This window comes from Mchenga conophoros, linkage group LG5 (assembly GCF_057382185.1).
Source record: "Mchenga conophoros isolate Kocher_MC1m ecotype Shallow Benthic linkage group LG5, M_conophoros_male_GT1.1, whole genome shotgun sequence".
Lineage (NCBI taxonomy): Eukaryota > Metazoa > Chordata > Actinopteri > Cichliformes > Cichlidae > Mchenga > Mchenga conophoros.
The window spans coordinates 12,344,534-12,362,401 of record NC_140530.1 but is presented as its reverse complement, the minus strand read 5'-3'; the positions used below and the strand labels follow the sequence as shown (position 1 = coordinate 12,362,401).

The 17,868-nt window shown below is 40.2% G+C and overlaps 1 protein-coding gene across 2 annotated transcripts; it reads left to right on the top strand.

The window, feature by feature from the left end:
- Positions 1 to 933: 933 nt before the first annotated feature.
- LOC146573891 (monocarboxylate transporter 2-like) lies at positions 934 to 17,650 on the top strand. 2 transcript variants are annotated; one of them, XM_085273316.1, is made up of 5 exons: positions 934 to 1,062; positions 1,638 to 1,858; positions 5,370 to 5,513; positions 8,704 to 9,507; positions 13,297 to 17,650. In XM_085273316.1, exons 2-5 carry the CDS (start codon positions 1,642 to 1,644, stop codon positions 13,569 to 13,571), a joined length of 1,440 nt encoding a protein of 479 aa, XP_085129442.1. In that variant the 5' UTR covers positions 934 to 1,062; positions 1,638 to 1,641; the 3' UTR covers positions 13,572 to 17,650. The 2 variants fall into 2 exon arrangements, with proteins under 2 accessions (XP_085129442.1, XP_085129443.1); XM_085273317.1 differs by having other exon boundaries at positions 1,058 to 1,133.
- Positions 17,651 to 17,868: the final 218 nt, after the last annotated feature.

Sequence of the window (17,868 nt, the reverse complement as noted above, 5' to 3'; positions counted from 1 at the left end):
AAATGATCAGTTTTTAGACCCAAGGTATGCAGAAGAGCATCTCTGAATGCACAACATGTCAAACCTTGAGGCAAATAGGTTAGAAAAGCAGAAGACCGCTCCTGTCAGCTAAGAACAGGAAGATTATGCTGTGTGCTGTGACACTTGGTAGGGTTAGAGTTTGCTGTCCATGGTCTATGCATGGATCCTTTTTGCCCCATATCAACAGTTCAGGCAGCTATTTGTAGTGTAATGGTGTCAGGGTTATTTATTTATTTATTTATTTATTTTTGGCACATCCTGAGCCCCTTATTGCAACTGAGCATAATTTAAACACCAACAGCCTCCATGAGTATTATTGCCAACCATATCCATCCCTTTATGGCTATAATGTACCCATCTTCAGATGGCTGCTCCCAGCAGGATAATATGCCACGCCACAAAGTTCAGATCATCTTGAACTGGTTTTTTCTTCACTGTACTCAAATGACCTCCACAGTTAGCAGATCTCAGTTCAGTAAAGCACATTTGAGATCAGAAATATTTCCAGCACCTTGTTGAATCTGTACAATAAAGTTTTAAAGCACTTCTGAAGGCAAGAGTGGGTCCAAACCAGTACTAGAAAGCTATACCTAATAAAGTGTCCAGTCTGTGTGTATTTCACCGGGTAGAAGAGGCGGATCTTGAGTAGTTAGATTATGACCTCAATTTATCAGATCAGATGGGTCAGATTAACTCATTTTGGCTTGGAAAACGCCTGAAAACCATCATTAGGTACATGAAAACATTTTATGTCTGCCAAAGGTAAAGGACACACAGCCGTAACAGCTTTCTTCCTGTTGTAATAGCTTAGTAGTTGTAGAATTTAGTTTTTCCTTCGGCTGTCATACTGAATGCCGCCGCAGACAGCAGTGTGGCTGAAAAACGCAGAGGAGACAAAGCTCATGTCCCATTGATTTAGTGAATCGGATCACCTCGGGCCCATGTGTGCGACATGTGACCAGCAGTCAAATAAAGCTGTAGGCTGGTGAAACTTTGGTCAGGAACTTCGTAAAGAGAGGCTGCGCAGACGCTCAGTGAACGGTAAGATGCAGTCAGGCTTTCTGCAGTATATCCACACACGCTGGTTAACCGGTTTCTTTGTCCACGTGGTGGTGAGTAGCATTCCTGCCCCACTCTGCGCGGAACGGTTTAACGAGACGGAGTGATCGGAAAAGTTATCTTGGCTTGTAAAAAACTCTAATGTGGAATTGCAGTGTCAGACCTTTGGGTCTTGCTGTATTTTAATACGTCTAGGGAAGAAATCACACATTTCCCATTATGATGACCACCACCAACAGCAGCAGCAGTATATTACACAAGAGCTTGCTTTGTTGCGTAGTTTTGCGGGTTATTTCCCCCGCTTCTGTTTACAAACATGGCCGGTGTGGTCTAGCATGTCGCAGAATCTGAAAACAGCCCAAACTTTAAGTTCGGTGTGAGTCCATGTCTCAACTACCTGTCAGCAAGTTTAGAATGATGTTGAGACTTTTATTTTGAAATCCGACTCCTCGTTTTTAATTAATATGCGCTTGTGTGTTTTACTTAGATTGTACTGCTTTGTTCATGCATGCAGCGACTGTAACACTGTGTCCCCCTATACTGTACACTCTGAACAGGAACATGCCTCCTGCTCCAGCAGATGTTTTGGGCTCCAAGCCCCTGGATGGCGGTTGGGGCTGGATGGTTGTGATTGGGGCCCATATTTCCATTGGGTTTGCCTACTCCACACCCAAAGCCCTTTCCATTTTCTTTAAAGACATTCAAGAAGACTTGCAGGCTGGCTACAGTGAAATAGCATGGATTTCCTCTATTATGCTAGCTGCCATGTATGCAGGAGGTGAGTTGACTCTGTGTGTGCTTTATTGGTTAAACTGTTTCTAAGCTTTCCTATCCACATAGTTAGCATTACTGTATGCTTTATTTTTGTAGGGACTTTACCTTACAATATAGAGCGCCTTAAGGCAACTGTTGTTGTTATTTGGCGCTGTATAAATAAAACTGAATTGAATTTGAATAGTCTTCTGCAGTCTGTTTTTGTCAGCTGTGATGCTACATCAATAAACCACTTGGTTAGCATAAATATGATAATCTCAAACCCAGAGCTGCTTGGAATGCAGTGTAGTGTGGCCTCATACCTTTAGGCCATCACACCTTTTGTAGTCAGCACCTCTAAATCAGTACTCTTATCACTACTAGAGAACACATTTGTATTGGCTGGTAAATAATAGCCTGCAGGTTAACCAGACTGAGTTTTTTTTGGTCTCTTGTTCTTTTGTGTTTTATTTAGTTGTCCTAGGGCTCTGACATACCACGTACACCCCATACTAGCACCGATCGTGGTCTGTTGATCAGACTTTCTCTACACCTTCTATAAGAAGTTGCATCAAGCATTACTAAAGCACAGCTTCAAACCAGCCGACAGCAGACAGATCAGTATTTTGAGAAGTCTGCTCTGTGCATTTGTACTTGGCGATAAGCATCATAAACACAAAAATCCCAGTTTCATAAAGATCGTTTGTGTGGTGTCTGTGTCCGCTGCAAAGGCACGACTGTTGTGTATGGTTGTAATTTAGATTTAGAGAAATACAGTAACGAGTATAACTGGCTTCACATGAGCGACTGCACCCGCTGCCTAATAAAGTGAACGTTGCTTCCATGTAAGTCACCTGACCTAAATTTAAGTCTCTTCACTGAGGTCCAAAGGGAATTTATGGAAGTAAGCACCACTGCATGTGACATCTATTGTACATTTGGGTTTGTAGAAGTGAAGTCAGATGTCACAAATCAGACCCTACTTAGATATATTATATACTGTCTTCAAAATACTAACGTTGAGAATAAATAAAGGTAACAAAAACTGTATTCTCTACGATTTTGTGAAGACATAAATATTTTATTCACTGCTGAAAGAAAAAAGTAGAATCTTGAGTTTTTATTTAGTGTGATTTTCTTCTTGTCTTCTTCTTTTTTTTTTTAACCTGAGTTTGTTAGTATCTGCTTTCAAGGTTGCAGGACAGCACGCTATGTTACTCACCTGCACTCAACTCAGAGCGGCCTAACTAGTGAAATATTCCCCTCCAATGTGGCTCAGGCACAGGACTTTATCATATTGTCCTTGGCAAGGATTCAACAATGTCACCTAGCGGAGGAGAAGGAAAGAGGGGAATATATCAGAGGAAGGTTCAGCACAGTGGGGTCTGACACCAGGCCCCCATGGGAAAGACATGACAGCCTTTTCAGGAAACCTCTGACTCAACGAGTCACAATGATAAACTTATAATGGAAATGGATACGGTGGTAGAACAAGAGATGCCCTATTGTGACACGGCTACAGCGAAAACGATGATCTATCTTTGACCCTGCTCTGAACCTGTGTAACTGTATAAACAGCTGGGTGGATATTTGATTTCCCATACAGTGTTGTGCAGAAGTCTTGAGTCACCCTTCATTCCTTTATATTTTGCTAGAAAAATGGGACACAGGTGCAGCAATTTATTAAAACATGTCAAATCATACATGGAAATAGAGCATATATGGTAAAAAGAATAAATATTGTATCATTCTAACAAGCATGAATGTCAGTATTTGGTATGACCCCCTCTGTTCTTCACACAGCCTGATCTGTCTTAGGCACGCTTTCTTGATTTCTTTAAGTAGTCTTCAGGAATAGTTCTCCAGGCTTCTTGAAGCTGTTGTTTGGATCTTGGCTGCCTTTTGTTGTTTTCTGTCGAGAGTTTGTATTTTTATTTTTTTAAATTCAGGTATGTTTTTACTGCATTGGAGGTGTGTTTTTGGATCATGATCTGAAAAATGAAGTTTTTGCCAATCAGACACTTTCCAGACAGCTTTGTGTGGTGGATCAAAATCTGTTAATGCTTTTCTGCATTTATTATTCCATCAGTTTTGACAAGATGCCCAACACAACTGGCTGATGTACAGCCCCAAACAATAACAGAGCCTCCACTGGTTGTAGACACTCATTGATCTGAACCAAAAGTTTCACATTTGGATGAATCACTCCATAAGACCTGTTGCCACTGATTTTAAGTCCAGTTCTTGTGTAACTGGGAATACCTCAGCCTTTTCTCCCTTCGGCCTCCCTTAAGAATGCTTTTTCCCTATTTCCCAAGGACACAACTTCTACTTGTCCAGTTTTCCTAGATTTCTTTTTGGACAAACTGCACCATGTTGAGATATGCAATGTCTTCAGCTAATGGCTCTTTAAGGATCACATTGCTAGTGCAAAAATGAAAGAAATTGGAACAAAAAGATTTAATCTATCACTGCTACCACTACTGAACTACACAGCTAAAAACAATTAAAGGAACAGCTTTTAATCAGAGTATAGCATCAGTTCAGTTAAACTGCTGGGATATTGATTAGGTAAGTAGCAGAGGGGGCTGTTAATCAGTTTCACCCACTTTGGTGTTAATGAAATTAACAACAGCTGCACTAGAGGGGCAACAATGAGACAACTGCTAAAACAGGATACTGCTAAAACTCAGTGATGCCCGGGTCCAGATCTGGGAGGAGATTATCCGCTGTCTCATTAGGAGCACACCCCAACGTTGTCACACATGCATACAGGGTAATGTGGGGACATACAACTGAGCATCATTGCTGCATTGTTTTTTTTCCACTTTGATTTTTGGGGGGCAGGTTGATCACTTTTATTGCCTTCAAATGATGTGTGAACTTTTCATTCCTAACACTGTCCACATCAGAATACGTATCTTTTTTTCCCCATTGAGATCTGATGCGTTTTCAAACCGTTCCTTTAATTATTTTTTTTTCGAGAAGCCTGTGTAGTTTGCAATAAGAATATAGAGGTTTTCATTATTCTGGAGAATGACTTGTGGTTCAATGTCACTCTTTCAGGCAAGGTTATGAATGAAGGAAAGAGTGACAGCATATAAAAGGCTTTTTAATTGCTGATTGATCACTGGGTGTAGTGTTTTACATTATCAGGGGAATGTTTAATGAGTTGCCAGGTTGCTTTGCTGTGGAGGTCTTCTGTCACCCTCTGTGATGTCCTTTTGCCCTTGGTTTAGATCAGGGATGCTCAACAGCTAATGTGCAAATAATAATGCTTTTCAGATAAAATGAACAGACATTAAAAAAAACATGAAACTCATCTTTTAAGTTATTTATTTTGTTTAATGAGCTATTCATTACAAAATTGTGTGGCAGAATTTAGCCCTATGATCACATGATGAATTTCACTGGTTTAGACCCATCAGTTTACCTTGAAGTAGTAGGTACCCGGATTACTAAAACTTTGGCGACATTAAGACGTAACATAATACAAGAATGTACTGCTCGTTCTCAGTGCTCATCTGTTTTTGCAGGACCGGTGAGCAGCATGTTGGTCAATCGTTTTGGGAGCCGACCAGTTGTCATCATGGGTGGACTGATGTGTGGAGTGTCTATGGTAACCGCATCTTTTGGGAGCTCCATCGCTTATCTCTACTTCTGCATTGGCGTCATTGGAGGTACAGTACTTTTATTCCTAAGCAGTATGTGTTACTGCTGCTTGAACAGGTTTTACTTTTTGTGGTCTCACTTTGGGAATTCATAATTGATCACAGACTAAAACCAAGATATCATGCCATACTTGTTTACCATTCAGTTTGCATTCCCATCAATCCTGGTCCCAGTGGGATTGGGATGTTGGCAGTCTGCATCTTTTCACATCCCTTTTAGAATCTCTTGGTTCAGATCTGCTCCCCATAACTAGACTGCCATGCCTTTCCTGAAGGCCCTGGGCATCTGCCCTGGCTCCTAGGGTGCAGTTAGAGGACCGAGGGGACCAGGACCAGGACAGTAATTAAGACAGAACTGTCTCTGATCCCAGAGAGCATGATCTTCCATGGCCCTCTGTACTCTTCCGTAAGCTCCAATCAGGTTCGTCACATGGGGGCTCTCTGCCATCCTAAGAGGCTCATTACCCAGCCAAGGGCCCCTGTGAAGGATTAATAGGCACAGCGAGTGGCTGGGCCATGTGTGGTGCCTGGGGCATGTGTGGGCTCTACACTGTTCCCCTGTGCCTAGTGCACTGACACACAGGCATTAGGCAGTTTTGCCTAGAAGTCATGCAGACATATGCTTACACATACACAAACACCTGCACGTTAATAAAAAAGCACCCCACACACAGCGAAATACATCTCAGAATTATTCCTCCTCGTATACTCCTTCATTCACTCTCTCACTGGTGTTTGTGATGCTGAGAAGCTGGTGAGGTATGCTGTCCTTGTCACTGGAATAATGAATGCTTCTGATTGGTTGGAGCACCTGCCTGGCACCGTTCAAGCACAACACAAGATCACATGAACAGTTTCACGGTTTGTCTCTCTGCACACACCTCAGCTTTAACAATCTGTGTTGCTAAGATTGACTGCATTGGTTATACACACAGTGGACTTTTATTAAATACACCAACTCTTTGAATTTTGGGCTGAAGGAAGAACAACACTCGGTGTATAAATGCTCAATCAACAATCTCTTTAATCAATGCAATTGTCTTTATTCCATACAACACTTTGAGCATTACAAATGTGCGGACGGGAGATGTGCACAGGAGGGTGTCCGGCAAATCTCGACGTGTCTGACCGATTCTCACATTCTCAAAGCTTCGGCCCCCCTCCAAACTAAACATTCAGATTCTTTCTTTTTCTCAGTGAGCGTAAGTTATGACCTTGCCTTCCTGTGCAGTATGTTCTGTTCTTTCTAATCAGAAAAATAAGGCCATGATTCTCTGGAAAGAGTATTTCTTATAAATCAGCAGTATAATGCATCACAAAACAGTTTAATATCCCACACCTGTTTTTCTCAGAATAAACAATCAGTTACAATCAAACAATCAATCTGCTGGTCCCTCTCTAGTCTAAACAACAGTGTTTCAGTAACTTTCTACTAGAAGGTGGTCCCCTGTTATCTACTTTCTCCCAGGCAAGCGTGAGCGAGAGTCTACAGCATTCTATCCCCCAAGGACATGTAATCTATTGCCTTTATTTTCAGGGCTGTGTCCACTTAATACTACACTATATATGGCTATATATATGGCATTTTAGTTAATATAAAGCATAGAATTGAGGCACTTCAAATAATTTAATCTCAACACTTTCTAGGACATTTTGATGGTAGTACATATTTATAATTGAACTAAGAGCGTCATTTAAATAGTTTCTATAGTGCTTTTCACACACAAAATGATTACAAGATATATAGTTTGGATCTTGTCCATTTAGTCCGTATGTAATACAAGAAATTTTAAACAAATTCTAAAGTCAACTGGGAGCCAAATTAAAAATGATAAAGCAGGGTTAATGTGAGCTCATTTACTAGAATGTGTTAGTGTGGTTGCAGCATTTTGCATTGCTTGGAGGCGTTAAAGATGTTTTATCTAAGCCTGTAAATAAGGCAATACAATAATCCAGGTGTGACAGCACAAATGCATGGAAAATTCCTCTGTTACTATTTTTGGTACATCATGATTTGGGGTTCCGTGATCATTTAAAACACACTGTTATGCATTAAAACGGGTACCAGGAACGTAGAAACTGTTTTGCATGTGGTGGCCACAGACCACAGGTTTGCCATAGCATCTCCAGACTCTTTCAGATCTGTCAGATGAGCTCTCAGCGAACCTGCCAGTTCTGATGTTCTCTGGCGAATGCCATTGGAGCTGCACAGTGCTGGTTATGAACACTTCATGGAATCTGTTTATGACACTTTGGTCAGAAACATGCACATGAGCTGCCAGCTGGAGGTCATTTTGCTGGGTCCTGTTCCTTCCCATACAAAGGAGCCGACACCACTCCTGCTGGGTTGGCACCCCTTTACAGCTCTGTCTCCTTGTGTAATGGCCTCCACACTCTTGAGACTGTGCTGGGAGACACAGCAAACCATTTTGAGAAGGTGATGTGCCATCCTGGAGGAGCTGGATTACAACTAAATGGTGCCATGTGGCTTTTTGGAGGTTGCCTTTCCAATGAAGACAACCTGTTGTCACTTTCACTTGCACCAAAACAAGTCTGGCAACAGCTTTAACATATGTTATTATACTGTGATGATTAAGTGTTCCTCTTAAGTTTTAGGGGACAGTGTCATAATTCGGTGACTTGTAGATGTCACATTTATTGGGATTGCAGTCAGTCTTTTTAATTTAAAGTCAAAATAATGTGAAATTCCTCATTAGAAAAGAAAAAATTGCTAAATTACACTTTTTATGTCCCCCTAAAAGCCTAATATAGTAAATCCCCATTTAAATGCATTAAAAAAACAACCAAACAACAAAAACTTTATGCATCGTAAGAATACCCTGACATTAGAGGGAGAAATTCTAAACACCGTAGCTATCTAACTGTAACTCTTCATCTTCTTCAAAATAAGGTCCAATTAGATTAAAAATTTCTGCATAGAAAGGCAAGTGAGTAAATGTATTACCCAGGCTCTCCAATTTATTTCTACTTGAATGGAGAAATTATTTCTGAAATAATTCCAGAGTCCTGTAATGAGATTTTAGATGGCAAAAGTGAAATGAGATGGAACCTTAATGAGCAGCCGGCAGATTTAGTCTTAATTTAATTAAGTACCCTTTGGAGCTCAGGTTCAGTAGGGTTTTTCTTCCTGAGGGTTTTTGGAATGTGACTGAGATGTTTTCAATCTTTCTACATGCAGGTTGTGGACTCGCCTTTAACCTGAATGCATCTCTCACCATCATCAGTAAATATTTTCTGGCCAGGCGTCCTTTAGCCAATGGACTTGCTATGGCTGGCAGTCCAGTGTTCCTTTGTTTCCTGGCTCCTCTTAACCAATATCTACTGGGCACATATGGCTGGAGAGGAAGCCTCCTTATCCTGGGGGGTCTGATGCTCAACTGTTGTGTTGCTGGAGCCCTCATGCGACCTGTTTGTAAGACACTCGCTTGTGCACCGCAGCAAAACGTGGATCGGCCAAATAAGTGCAAGACTAAGATAAAAGGAAGCTGTATGAAGAACACAAAGAAGTTTGTGGATCTGTCCTTTTTCAGGGACAGGGGCTTTGTCATTTACCTAATAGGAAATGTCATGTTCATCTTTGGAGCGTATGCACCCATTGTGTTCCTGTCTACCTATGCTGTTAGCCAAGGTGTTGAGAAGTACTCTGCGGCCTACCTGCTCTCCATTATGGGCTTTGTTGACATGTTTGTTCGACCCGGCACCGGCCTGGTAGCCAACAGCAAGTGGATCAGGCCTAGAATTCAGTACTTCTTCAGCTTTGCCATGGTTTTTAATGGAACGTGCCATTTGCTGTGCCCTCTGATGAGGAGCTATACCCTCCTGGTGGTCTACGCAGTATTTTTTGGTGTGGGGTTTGGGATGGTTTTCGCCCTGATATTTGAATGCCTCATGGATCTGATGGGAAATCAGCGCTTCCCCAGCGCCGTTGGACTTGTCACGATCGTGGAGTGCTTCCCCATGCTGCTGGGACCACCTGCTGCAGGTAACACATCCTTCATTCATACATAATCCTTTTTCTGTCTTTCTCTTACACAAGTACACATGTTTACTCTTAGATCACTTAAGATTGCTTTACGCTGCTTCTTTCTACAACTGAGGCAAAGAGCAAGGTAATATATACTTACAAACATGCAGAAACACTTGGGGAAAAGAGAAATTTCCACCATTACAGAGGAAATAACCGCTTTCAAGCGAGAGCAGCCTTGCAAACAATATTTGTTTGTTTATCTCTTTCATTCACAGGCTGTGCATTATGTTGCAGTAAAGCTTGGTAACAGTATCATTACTGTAAGACAGAGCCGCATTATCACGGAGTATGGATGTTTTGTATTGTATGAGACGCCCACACAAAGATGCAGTTCGTCATGGTGATTTCCTGCTGGAAAGAAGCCATCTATCCTCATGGGCACAGGCTTTCATGACATAATGGAGCATCTGGGGCAAATCCAGGCTTCATTTAAAGATAAGAAAAAAAAAAAGCTGCATTTTATTTACAGTCTGACTTTAACCACAGCTGGAAGAACATTTGCAATAGCAACAGGTTGGGTATAAAGAGCGTCTTAGTGAGGCACTCAGAAATACAGATGGGCAGTTTACCAGTAAGAAGCAAACTGTGTCTATATTGTGGAACAATTTCAGATTAATGTTTCTCAACATCAGATTGTGAAGACTTTGAATATCTTATCATTTACAGTACATACTATCATCAACAGATTCAGAGAATCTCTGTGCACATGAGACGAGTGTATGATGCCCATGATGCTCAGGCCGTCAATTAAAAGCGGGCACGATTCTATTGTGACAGCTTTTCACTGCAGTGCCAGAAATATATCTATAAACGCAGCCCACTGTAACATCCACAGATATTTCATTGTTGAGGCTTTACGAGGTAAAGTTAGGGTGGTATTGTTTGTATTGTGGTATTGTTGGTTTTCATTGCAGTTATAAAATCATGTTGCAAAACTGATGGGGAAAAAACAATGCCAAACTTTAAGACTGATTCACTTATGCATGAATCTACATCATAGTGTATAAACGTCACATTAGGAAGCACACAGTAAGGTTGGGCGATTGGACCCACCGCTCTTGTAAAAGCTTTTGATCGTTTTTACAAGAGCAATTTATTTATTTGCCCACAAGTAAGTTTGCTAATAATGTTGGTTGAAGCTAATAAAAGCAGTCAATGGAAAAAATAATAGCGCTGTTTTAGCAGCACCGTATTCCAGCTGCGAACAAACCCCCCCTCCTCAGAGTCACCCAAATGCAGCGATTCATTTACTTAAACTCATAATAGAAAGAAAGAACGGCAGTAGCCTATGTTCAGAAAAAACAAAAACATTTTATTTAAATTAAAAAAAACTAACAAACACAATGGTGGGGAGGGAAACAAAGAGAAACTGGATTCTTTTTTCCACTATAACCGTGTTTACAGGTCGGTCCAGTGTTTGTCTGTCTTACACACTCAACCAAACAACCAATACAAAATTAAACAAAAAGTAAGTTAAAAATCAAAATATCTCTTCAAGCGAACATTAAAAAAACCCCAAACCCTCAGACGTAAAGTCTTTTGTGTGATTCAGTGCATCTCAAATAAATAAATGATTCAATAATCCAAAAAGTAGCTATATTAATACTGAAACAAACAAGAAAAGAAGGTAAAGTATTCCCTCCAAATGAAACTTACAAATAAATTTTAAATGCTTAAATCAGTTGGTGCGTGATTACATTCCCCCGCCCATCAAAAAGTCACCTGCTCGAATATATCGCCCGTCGTCATTTATTGGATTGACGAATGTCGGCTGGAAAATTTTTACATATGCCCCAACCTTAGCACACAGTACTACACTGACCACCTGTTCAGCATTTTGGCTCATTGTCCCTGTAAAACAAAAAGAAAAAAGCTACTAACATTACTATGAGATATAATGTAATAGCCATTTTAGCCTAGAGTTGATTTTGCAATATCAGTCAAAGTATTTCCTCCTTTTGTCAAAAAAAATGATGCTTTTTTTTAAATCATTTATTCCACGACTCTTACTGCTTTTCTTAACAAGTCGAGGCAGACCTATTTTGTCCGATAAATTAGTTACCATCTCCTACATGTAACTTTTTTCTTAACTTGTGGCCATCTTTCTTCATGCATGTAAGGATAGACTACAATACTTGTGGGTGTACACTCCCTAGTGTTTTCAGAAATTTGGTTTTGAAAGGTATTTATCATTTTTGGTGATGTCTGTCAATAACACATACTGTATTGCAGTGAGCAAGCCATCCTCTCTGTTGTTGCTCAACTTGTTCACCAGTGTTCATACAGGCCTAATGTCCTACATAAACAAGGTGAGGATGTACAGTAGTTTAGCTGAACATGACTTAATCAGCTGTGAATATCATCCTGCTGACAAACGCGTCCTTTGCCTCCAACCTGACTTTTAATGAGGTGAAAAGTTACAGGCCCCCCAGTTAGTCTAGAGCGACCGTGTTCCGAGGCGCTCATTTAATAGGGTAAATAAGTGCCTCCCTGCACGTCTAACAATCTCCTCCAGAGGGCTCAATCGTTATGTCTCCCCTATTCTGCTTGTTACTGCTCCCCCAAACCTTCGGGTCAATCCAATTAGGAGGAAGTGAGGTAAGCGGGTGTAATTACCCTTTTGCTTTGGGTGTTTAATGACGCTCAGTTCAAACTCTCGTCATTAAAGTCCTGTACCTGGGCCATAATTAAGCTGTGAATACATTAAAAAAGAGGTGACTATGCCAGATGGACTTAATTACTGCTTAGCCAATCAAGGGCTGTCTTAATGAGGGTGATGGTCATTGGAGTACAGGCACCAGATGAGTGCTATCAATCAGATAATACAGCCGGCATTGAGATGGTTGAAATTGATCCAAATGCAAAGTGACCCCCTCCTAGTATAGTACAGTACATTGCATTCAGTCACACAAACATTATTTTAACACAATCTTCCACTGCAAAGATGGCAGGTGGTATAGTTAAGGAGATCTGCTAAGGGAATCAGTTTAATTTCCTTATAGTTTAACATCATCTTTAATTGGTTTCAGAAGGAGACGGTAGCATGTTTGTACTAAATGTGCTTCCTAATATGTTTGACAAACATCAATTTTATAAAACTGGCCTGATGAATAAACACAGTCATCTTTACTAACTAGATGTTTAATAGTGGAAAGAGAAGGGAAGACTCTAGGAGCAAGAGAAAATAAACAGAAACTAATCCTGCTCAAAATACTTCAGCTTCTGAGGCGAGCTGCCAGGATTCCATACGGCTTTAAGGGGGATTGTAATGCAGTGAGGTGGACAGTCCTAGATGCCGACACTGAGAGAGATAGCGACATTCGCCTATCGATCCGTGTCTGGAGGGGAAAACGGGGGTCGGGGCGACTTGTGGACTTGGGGCTCAGAAAAGCCACAGGCTGAAATCTGATCTAAACCACATTTGTCACTTTTCTGCAGACTTGAGCTGGATATTTATGGTTCTGAGAATATGCCTCTCTTCTGATTCGTTTTGGTAGCAGCCATCCAAATTGCATTTCCGGCAATTCAGGAGAGCCAAGAAGGGTGTAATGGCCCCGTCATTTCCGAGATGGCTCTTCTCAAATTGGCCTATGCTCACTCTCGCTCTCTTGCACGCACTCATAAGCAATATCTGAGTCTGATCTTCCTCTTCACCTTCAAACTTGCCGTCTAGACGCTATACTCTCACTGTGCTGTGTTTTCTTTGATTAATTTTAAATATTCTTTCTGGCCTCCTCCACACAGGGTTACTGGTAGACATCTTTGGCGACTACAAGTACCTTTTCCTCATGTGTGGCTCAGTCATCACGACTGGCGGGCTTTTTCTCTTCGTCATGAACATCTACAACTACCACATGCTGGAGAAAGAAAAGAGAGCTAAAGACCGAGAGCGTAACCAAACTAACATAGAGAACCAGGAGCAGATGAGCATCTCAGCGGCAGAGATGGAGCAGCCTGAAGCTGAGGAGACGGAGATGAGCGCAGCCCAGCAGGACCCAGAGAGCGCCGAAACAAAATGAAATGTGATTGCTTTATTTAGCGTGAATGCAGCGGGGTGATAGTTGTAGCTGTACAGGTTGATCTTAGCACAGATTGCTTTCTGCTTGCTCGCACTCATTTTTAACAGACTGATTTATTCGTTCAGTCAGTCGGCAATTACTTTGACTTTTGATGAACTGTAAAGTCTTTCAACCAGCAGACAACACAGAGACTACAGCCATGCTAACAGGTTGTATAGCAACTTGAGCTAATTGCTAATATCGGCGCGCAAAGCTGCTTAACGTTGTTAACCCTTTAAGACCTACCATAGAACCAAGTTCGCCAGAGCTTATATTATATTTTTACATGCTGTGGAGCCATTTTTGGGAGCATTTCAAGTTGCTATACATCAATACAACCATTATAGCCCAAACTTTAATAATATGTCTGCATTAGGTGCATAGTAATTACATAAATTGCAAAAAAGTGCAATAAACTACAAAAAAATTGAAAATCGTTTTTGTTTTTTTAACATATATTTCTAGTTAGAGAAATTTAAGAGGCTTATCCCTCAAAACTGTAAATACAAAAAAGTTACACAAACTAGTTTCCCACCACAGGAAATTTATTTTGAGTGTCTTCATAGTTTTATTTTTGAAATACACCAATTTTTATATACTGCAGGAAAAACGAAAATAAATATTATAGTGCAAATTTGCAAAATAACAGCATATGCATCAAAATAAACTATTTCCAGCAGTGCAATATGAGTCTTAAGCATCCCAGAAACGACACAGAAAGTCATAAAGTCAAACATAACTTTTTAAAACACATAACAAGTAAAACACAAGCTCATAAGGTCCCGATCGTAAAAAAACTATATTTCCGCAAAATGACGTCACTTCCGGTTTCGGGCAGGTCATGCGGTCATGTGATAGTTTGCGCTGATGGACGTAGGAAGTGTTACAAACAGCTGATGGATCGGCGAAGCGTGTTTCTGGAATATCATGTTTTTGTTGCTGCAAGTGATTTTTATGCAGTTTTTGCAAAGCTATATGTGGAAGGAAACTGTGACCTAGGACAAGCTGATGGCATAAGATGTAAGTACAACTCCTCCAGTTTCATATGCAAAAAAAATTATTGCGCTAGCTTACTTGGTTGCAGAGCTACCGGGATTTAAAAATAGTTACGCAAAACAGAGCGTGCCCGCTCCGATCGGCTGTAAAGGGTTAAACGTGGAGATTTCTCACTGGTATAGATTTTTGACTATATTCACCATGTTAGCTTAGTGTGTTTCCTTTTTTTTAATTACTTTTGCTAATTAGCACAAGGTAGAGCTAAAGCTGATGGAAGTTTTGCTGTACAAGCCATACATACATACATGCATACATGCATACATACATGCATACATACATACATACATGCATACATGCATGCATGCATGAACAACTTTGACCTGATTATGGCTCTTGATGAAGAATTGAAGATGGTTAACCAATTTTTTTTGAAAGTTTAAAAGTTTTTTCCTGTGCATGTGAGTTTGTGCAGCCTGTAAGTAAATATCAGTATTGGGTCAAGTTTTTTTTAAATGAGAAATGCATCTTGTTGGAGTACCTTTTGTGTTACCAAAAACAAAACCCTTTTTGCAATTCATTCTTGATCCTGCCAGTTATTTTGTTCTGAAGGCACAACTCTTATTATACATTAACCTTTTGATTTGTATTGATCTACCTCATTGCAAACCGATATGAGTGCCTTTTACTCTGTAAACAACAAAAAGCTGTTTGTTTTTCCACAGAGTAGGATGGGGAACTAAAACTAGAAGTTATTATTTCTGAGTTGACTCACTGGCACCTCTTTATCAGTGGACCTCGCCAGCAGCTGTGTTGTGAAGCTGTTGTGCTTTTTCACATTTCAAGCAGCGCTGTTTGTAGCTGAGAGACATTGTTTTCTCAGACACAGTCTGTGATTTCTTGTATTGTTGTTCTTTTTTCTGCACAATTGAAAAGTGATGCGAATATTTACTGTAAAAAATGTAAATTCTGGAATTTACAGTTTGTTGATCAGGTCTTGTTGTCAAAATGATATGATGCTACCCTGTGCATCAAGTTTGGTTGAACTCTTGATGGTTCAGGAGGGGTTTGTGGACAGACAGAGATTTCTGTTTTTATAGTAAGTTACAGCAAATCTCATGTTTTTATTACTTTCCTCAGTATGCTTCAAGGTTACATGACACTTTCTAGAAAATGAGTAAATTATCCCACAGCACTAAGGCCACACAGAGGAAGAAAAACTGTGACAGTGATTCTTAAAATGAAATGAAATTGTATTTTCTGTCTTTTTATATAATGCGCTAGTAATGCAGATGTGTCTGGGATTTTCTTTTTTGTTTACTGGGTTAAAAAAAAAAGTTACATTTGAGTAGTAATGGATGGAAAAGATGCCATGAATTGCAAATGTGGTATGTTACCCGTGACAACAAAGAAATAAAAGAGTACTGTGACAAAGTACAAAGCTAAGACCTTTAGCTATATGTCAAACTTTAGCTGCTCTAAACAGCTAAATATCAGTCATCTCTTTAACATTCATGGGGAAATTATGACCAGCATGTTTTACTAATTTACAGTCATCTGTCCACTCTGTCAGCTCTCTAGAGGTATGACATTTGTACAACTGCACCTGCCTGGACTCTGGAGCAATGTTGAATTGTGTACTTTCCTTTAAACATGTGATGTTTTTCCATCGTTGTTTTCACCGTACTGAAAACACTGATATTTTGTTGTAGTATTGCACATGCAGTGATTACATTTTATAACTTCTACTTTCTGTATGTGAAATACCCTGTCTGCTGGTCCATATATTTCCATTTTTTTTTGGTTGGTCTTTGTAAAGTCTGTAAAGTTTAAACATACACTAACAAAGCCTGTTGTTGGAGTCTTAAACTGACTTTAATTCTGTAATCAACAGCACATGATGACACCTTTTTAACCTTTTTAACCGTTTGTCAGTATTTATTAATTTCAAGCTGAAACACAAACTAACGAGTGCCCCAAAATGATGCCATAATTTTGTGTTGACATTTAACAGTCACATTTATTTTATGGAGAAGATGGATTTGTATAAACTGTTAATCGATTTAATGCTATGTATTTGCTTTTCTTATTTGATTTCTTTATCTGAGTAACAATTTTAAGGTTTACTTTTCGAAACTGTTCTGATTCTTTTGAAATTTACACACCACATCTGACATATTTTTAAGATGTGCGAATTGTACCAATAATGGTAGATGACACTATGTGGTTTATCTATGTAGATGATTATTTAGGTCTTCAAATGAGAAGGATGAATAGCCCTGTTTAATTTCCCTCCTCACTTTTTGCACTATCCAGCGTGCTTTTTTTGCATTTCACTTTCATCCGGCGATGCTCAAGAAATGCCATCAAATCAAGATGTAGCGTGCAGCTTTTTCAATGTTGGCGCCTGTGTCCAATTTTTCACGACAATTAGAAAACTGGGGAACAAGTTTGGAAATGTCAGCCGCTTAAGGGTGTGAGCGCCTAATGAACCAAAGCCCGGCTGTTCCAGGCTAGTGCTCCTGTGTGCGGCCTCACACGCATCAGCAAATCAGTGGGCCAATAAATTAGAAATGCACAGGCGAGTACAGATACACACGTGTTTGCTATCTCCTGTCCCTTTGCTGAGTATTATACAAGGTCTTTGGACATGACAAGGTGGAAAGGTACCCGAGAGACGAGGCTGCGGTTGCAGCGGCCAGGAATCCGTTTGTCATTATTATATTCACTCTCACCTCGTGCTCCCCTCTGGCCTCCTGACCCTCCTCTACAGGCTGCCCTTCTCATAATGTTTGTTCCTGTGGAGTTCCATAAATGTTGTCCTCCATGCCCAATGGTAAAAAAAAACACAAGACTTCTGGATCTCCAGAGGGTCTTGGAGGTGGTCCAATGACTAGGCAATGCTGGGTGAAAAGTGCTGTGGAGCAAAAAATAAACAGCCGTGAATAAAATGGCTTGAGGGTAGTTTACACTTCTGCATTGCTGTTTAGTAATTTCACAGTTAATGCAATGTTATGTGATCATGATCTCAATAAACACGGGCTATGTCCTTACTAAAGGGTTCTTTTGGTGTTCTTTCTCCTTGCATCATGGGTTTTAGTGTCTTGCCCAGTAGATCTCTGTCTGCTGAGGTTACAGCAAAATGTAATATAATTGCAAAATAGCTGGAAACACTAAGTAGCATCTGTGGCTGTAAATGTAAACAGGAAGAGTAGTGCTAGTGTTAGAGTGCTTCTTCCTTATCTGTTTATGACGACTACAATTA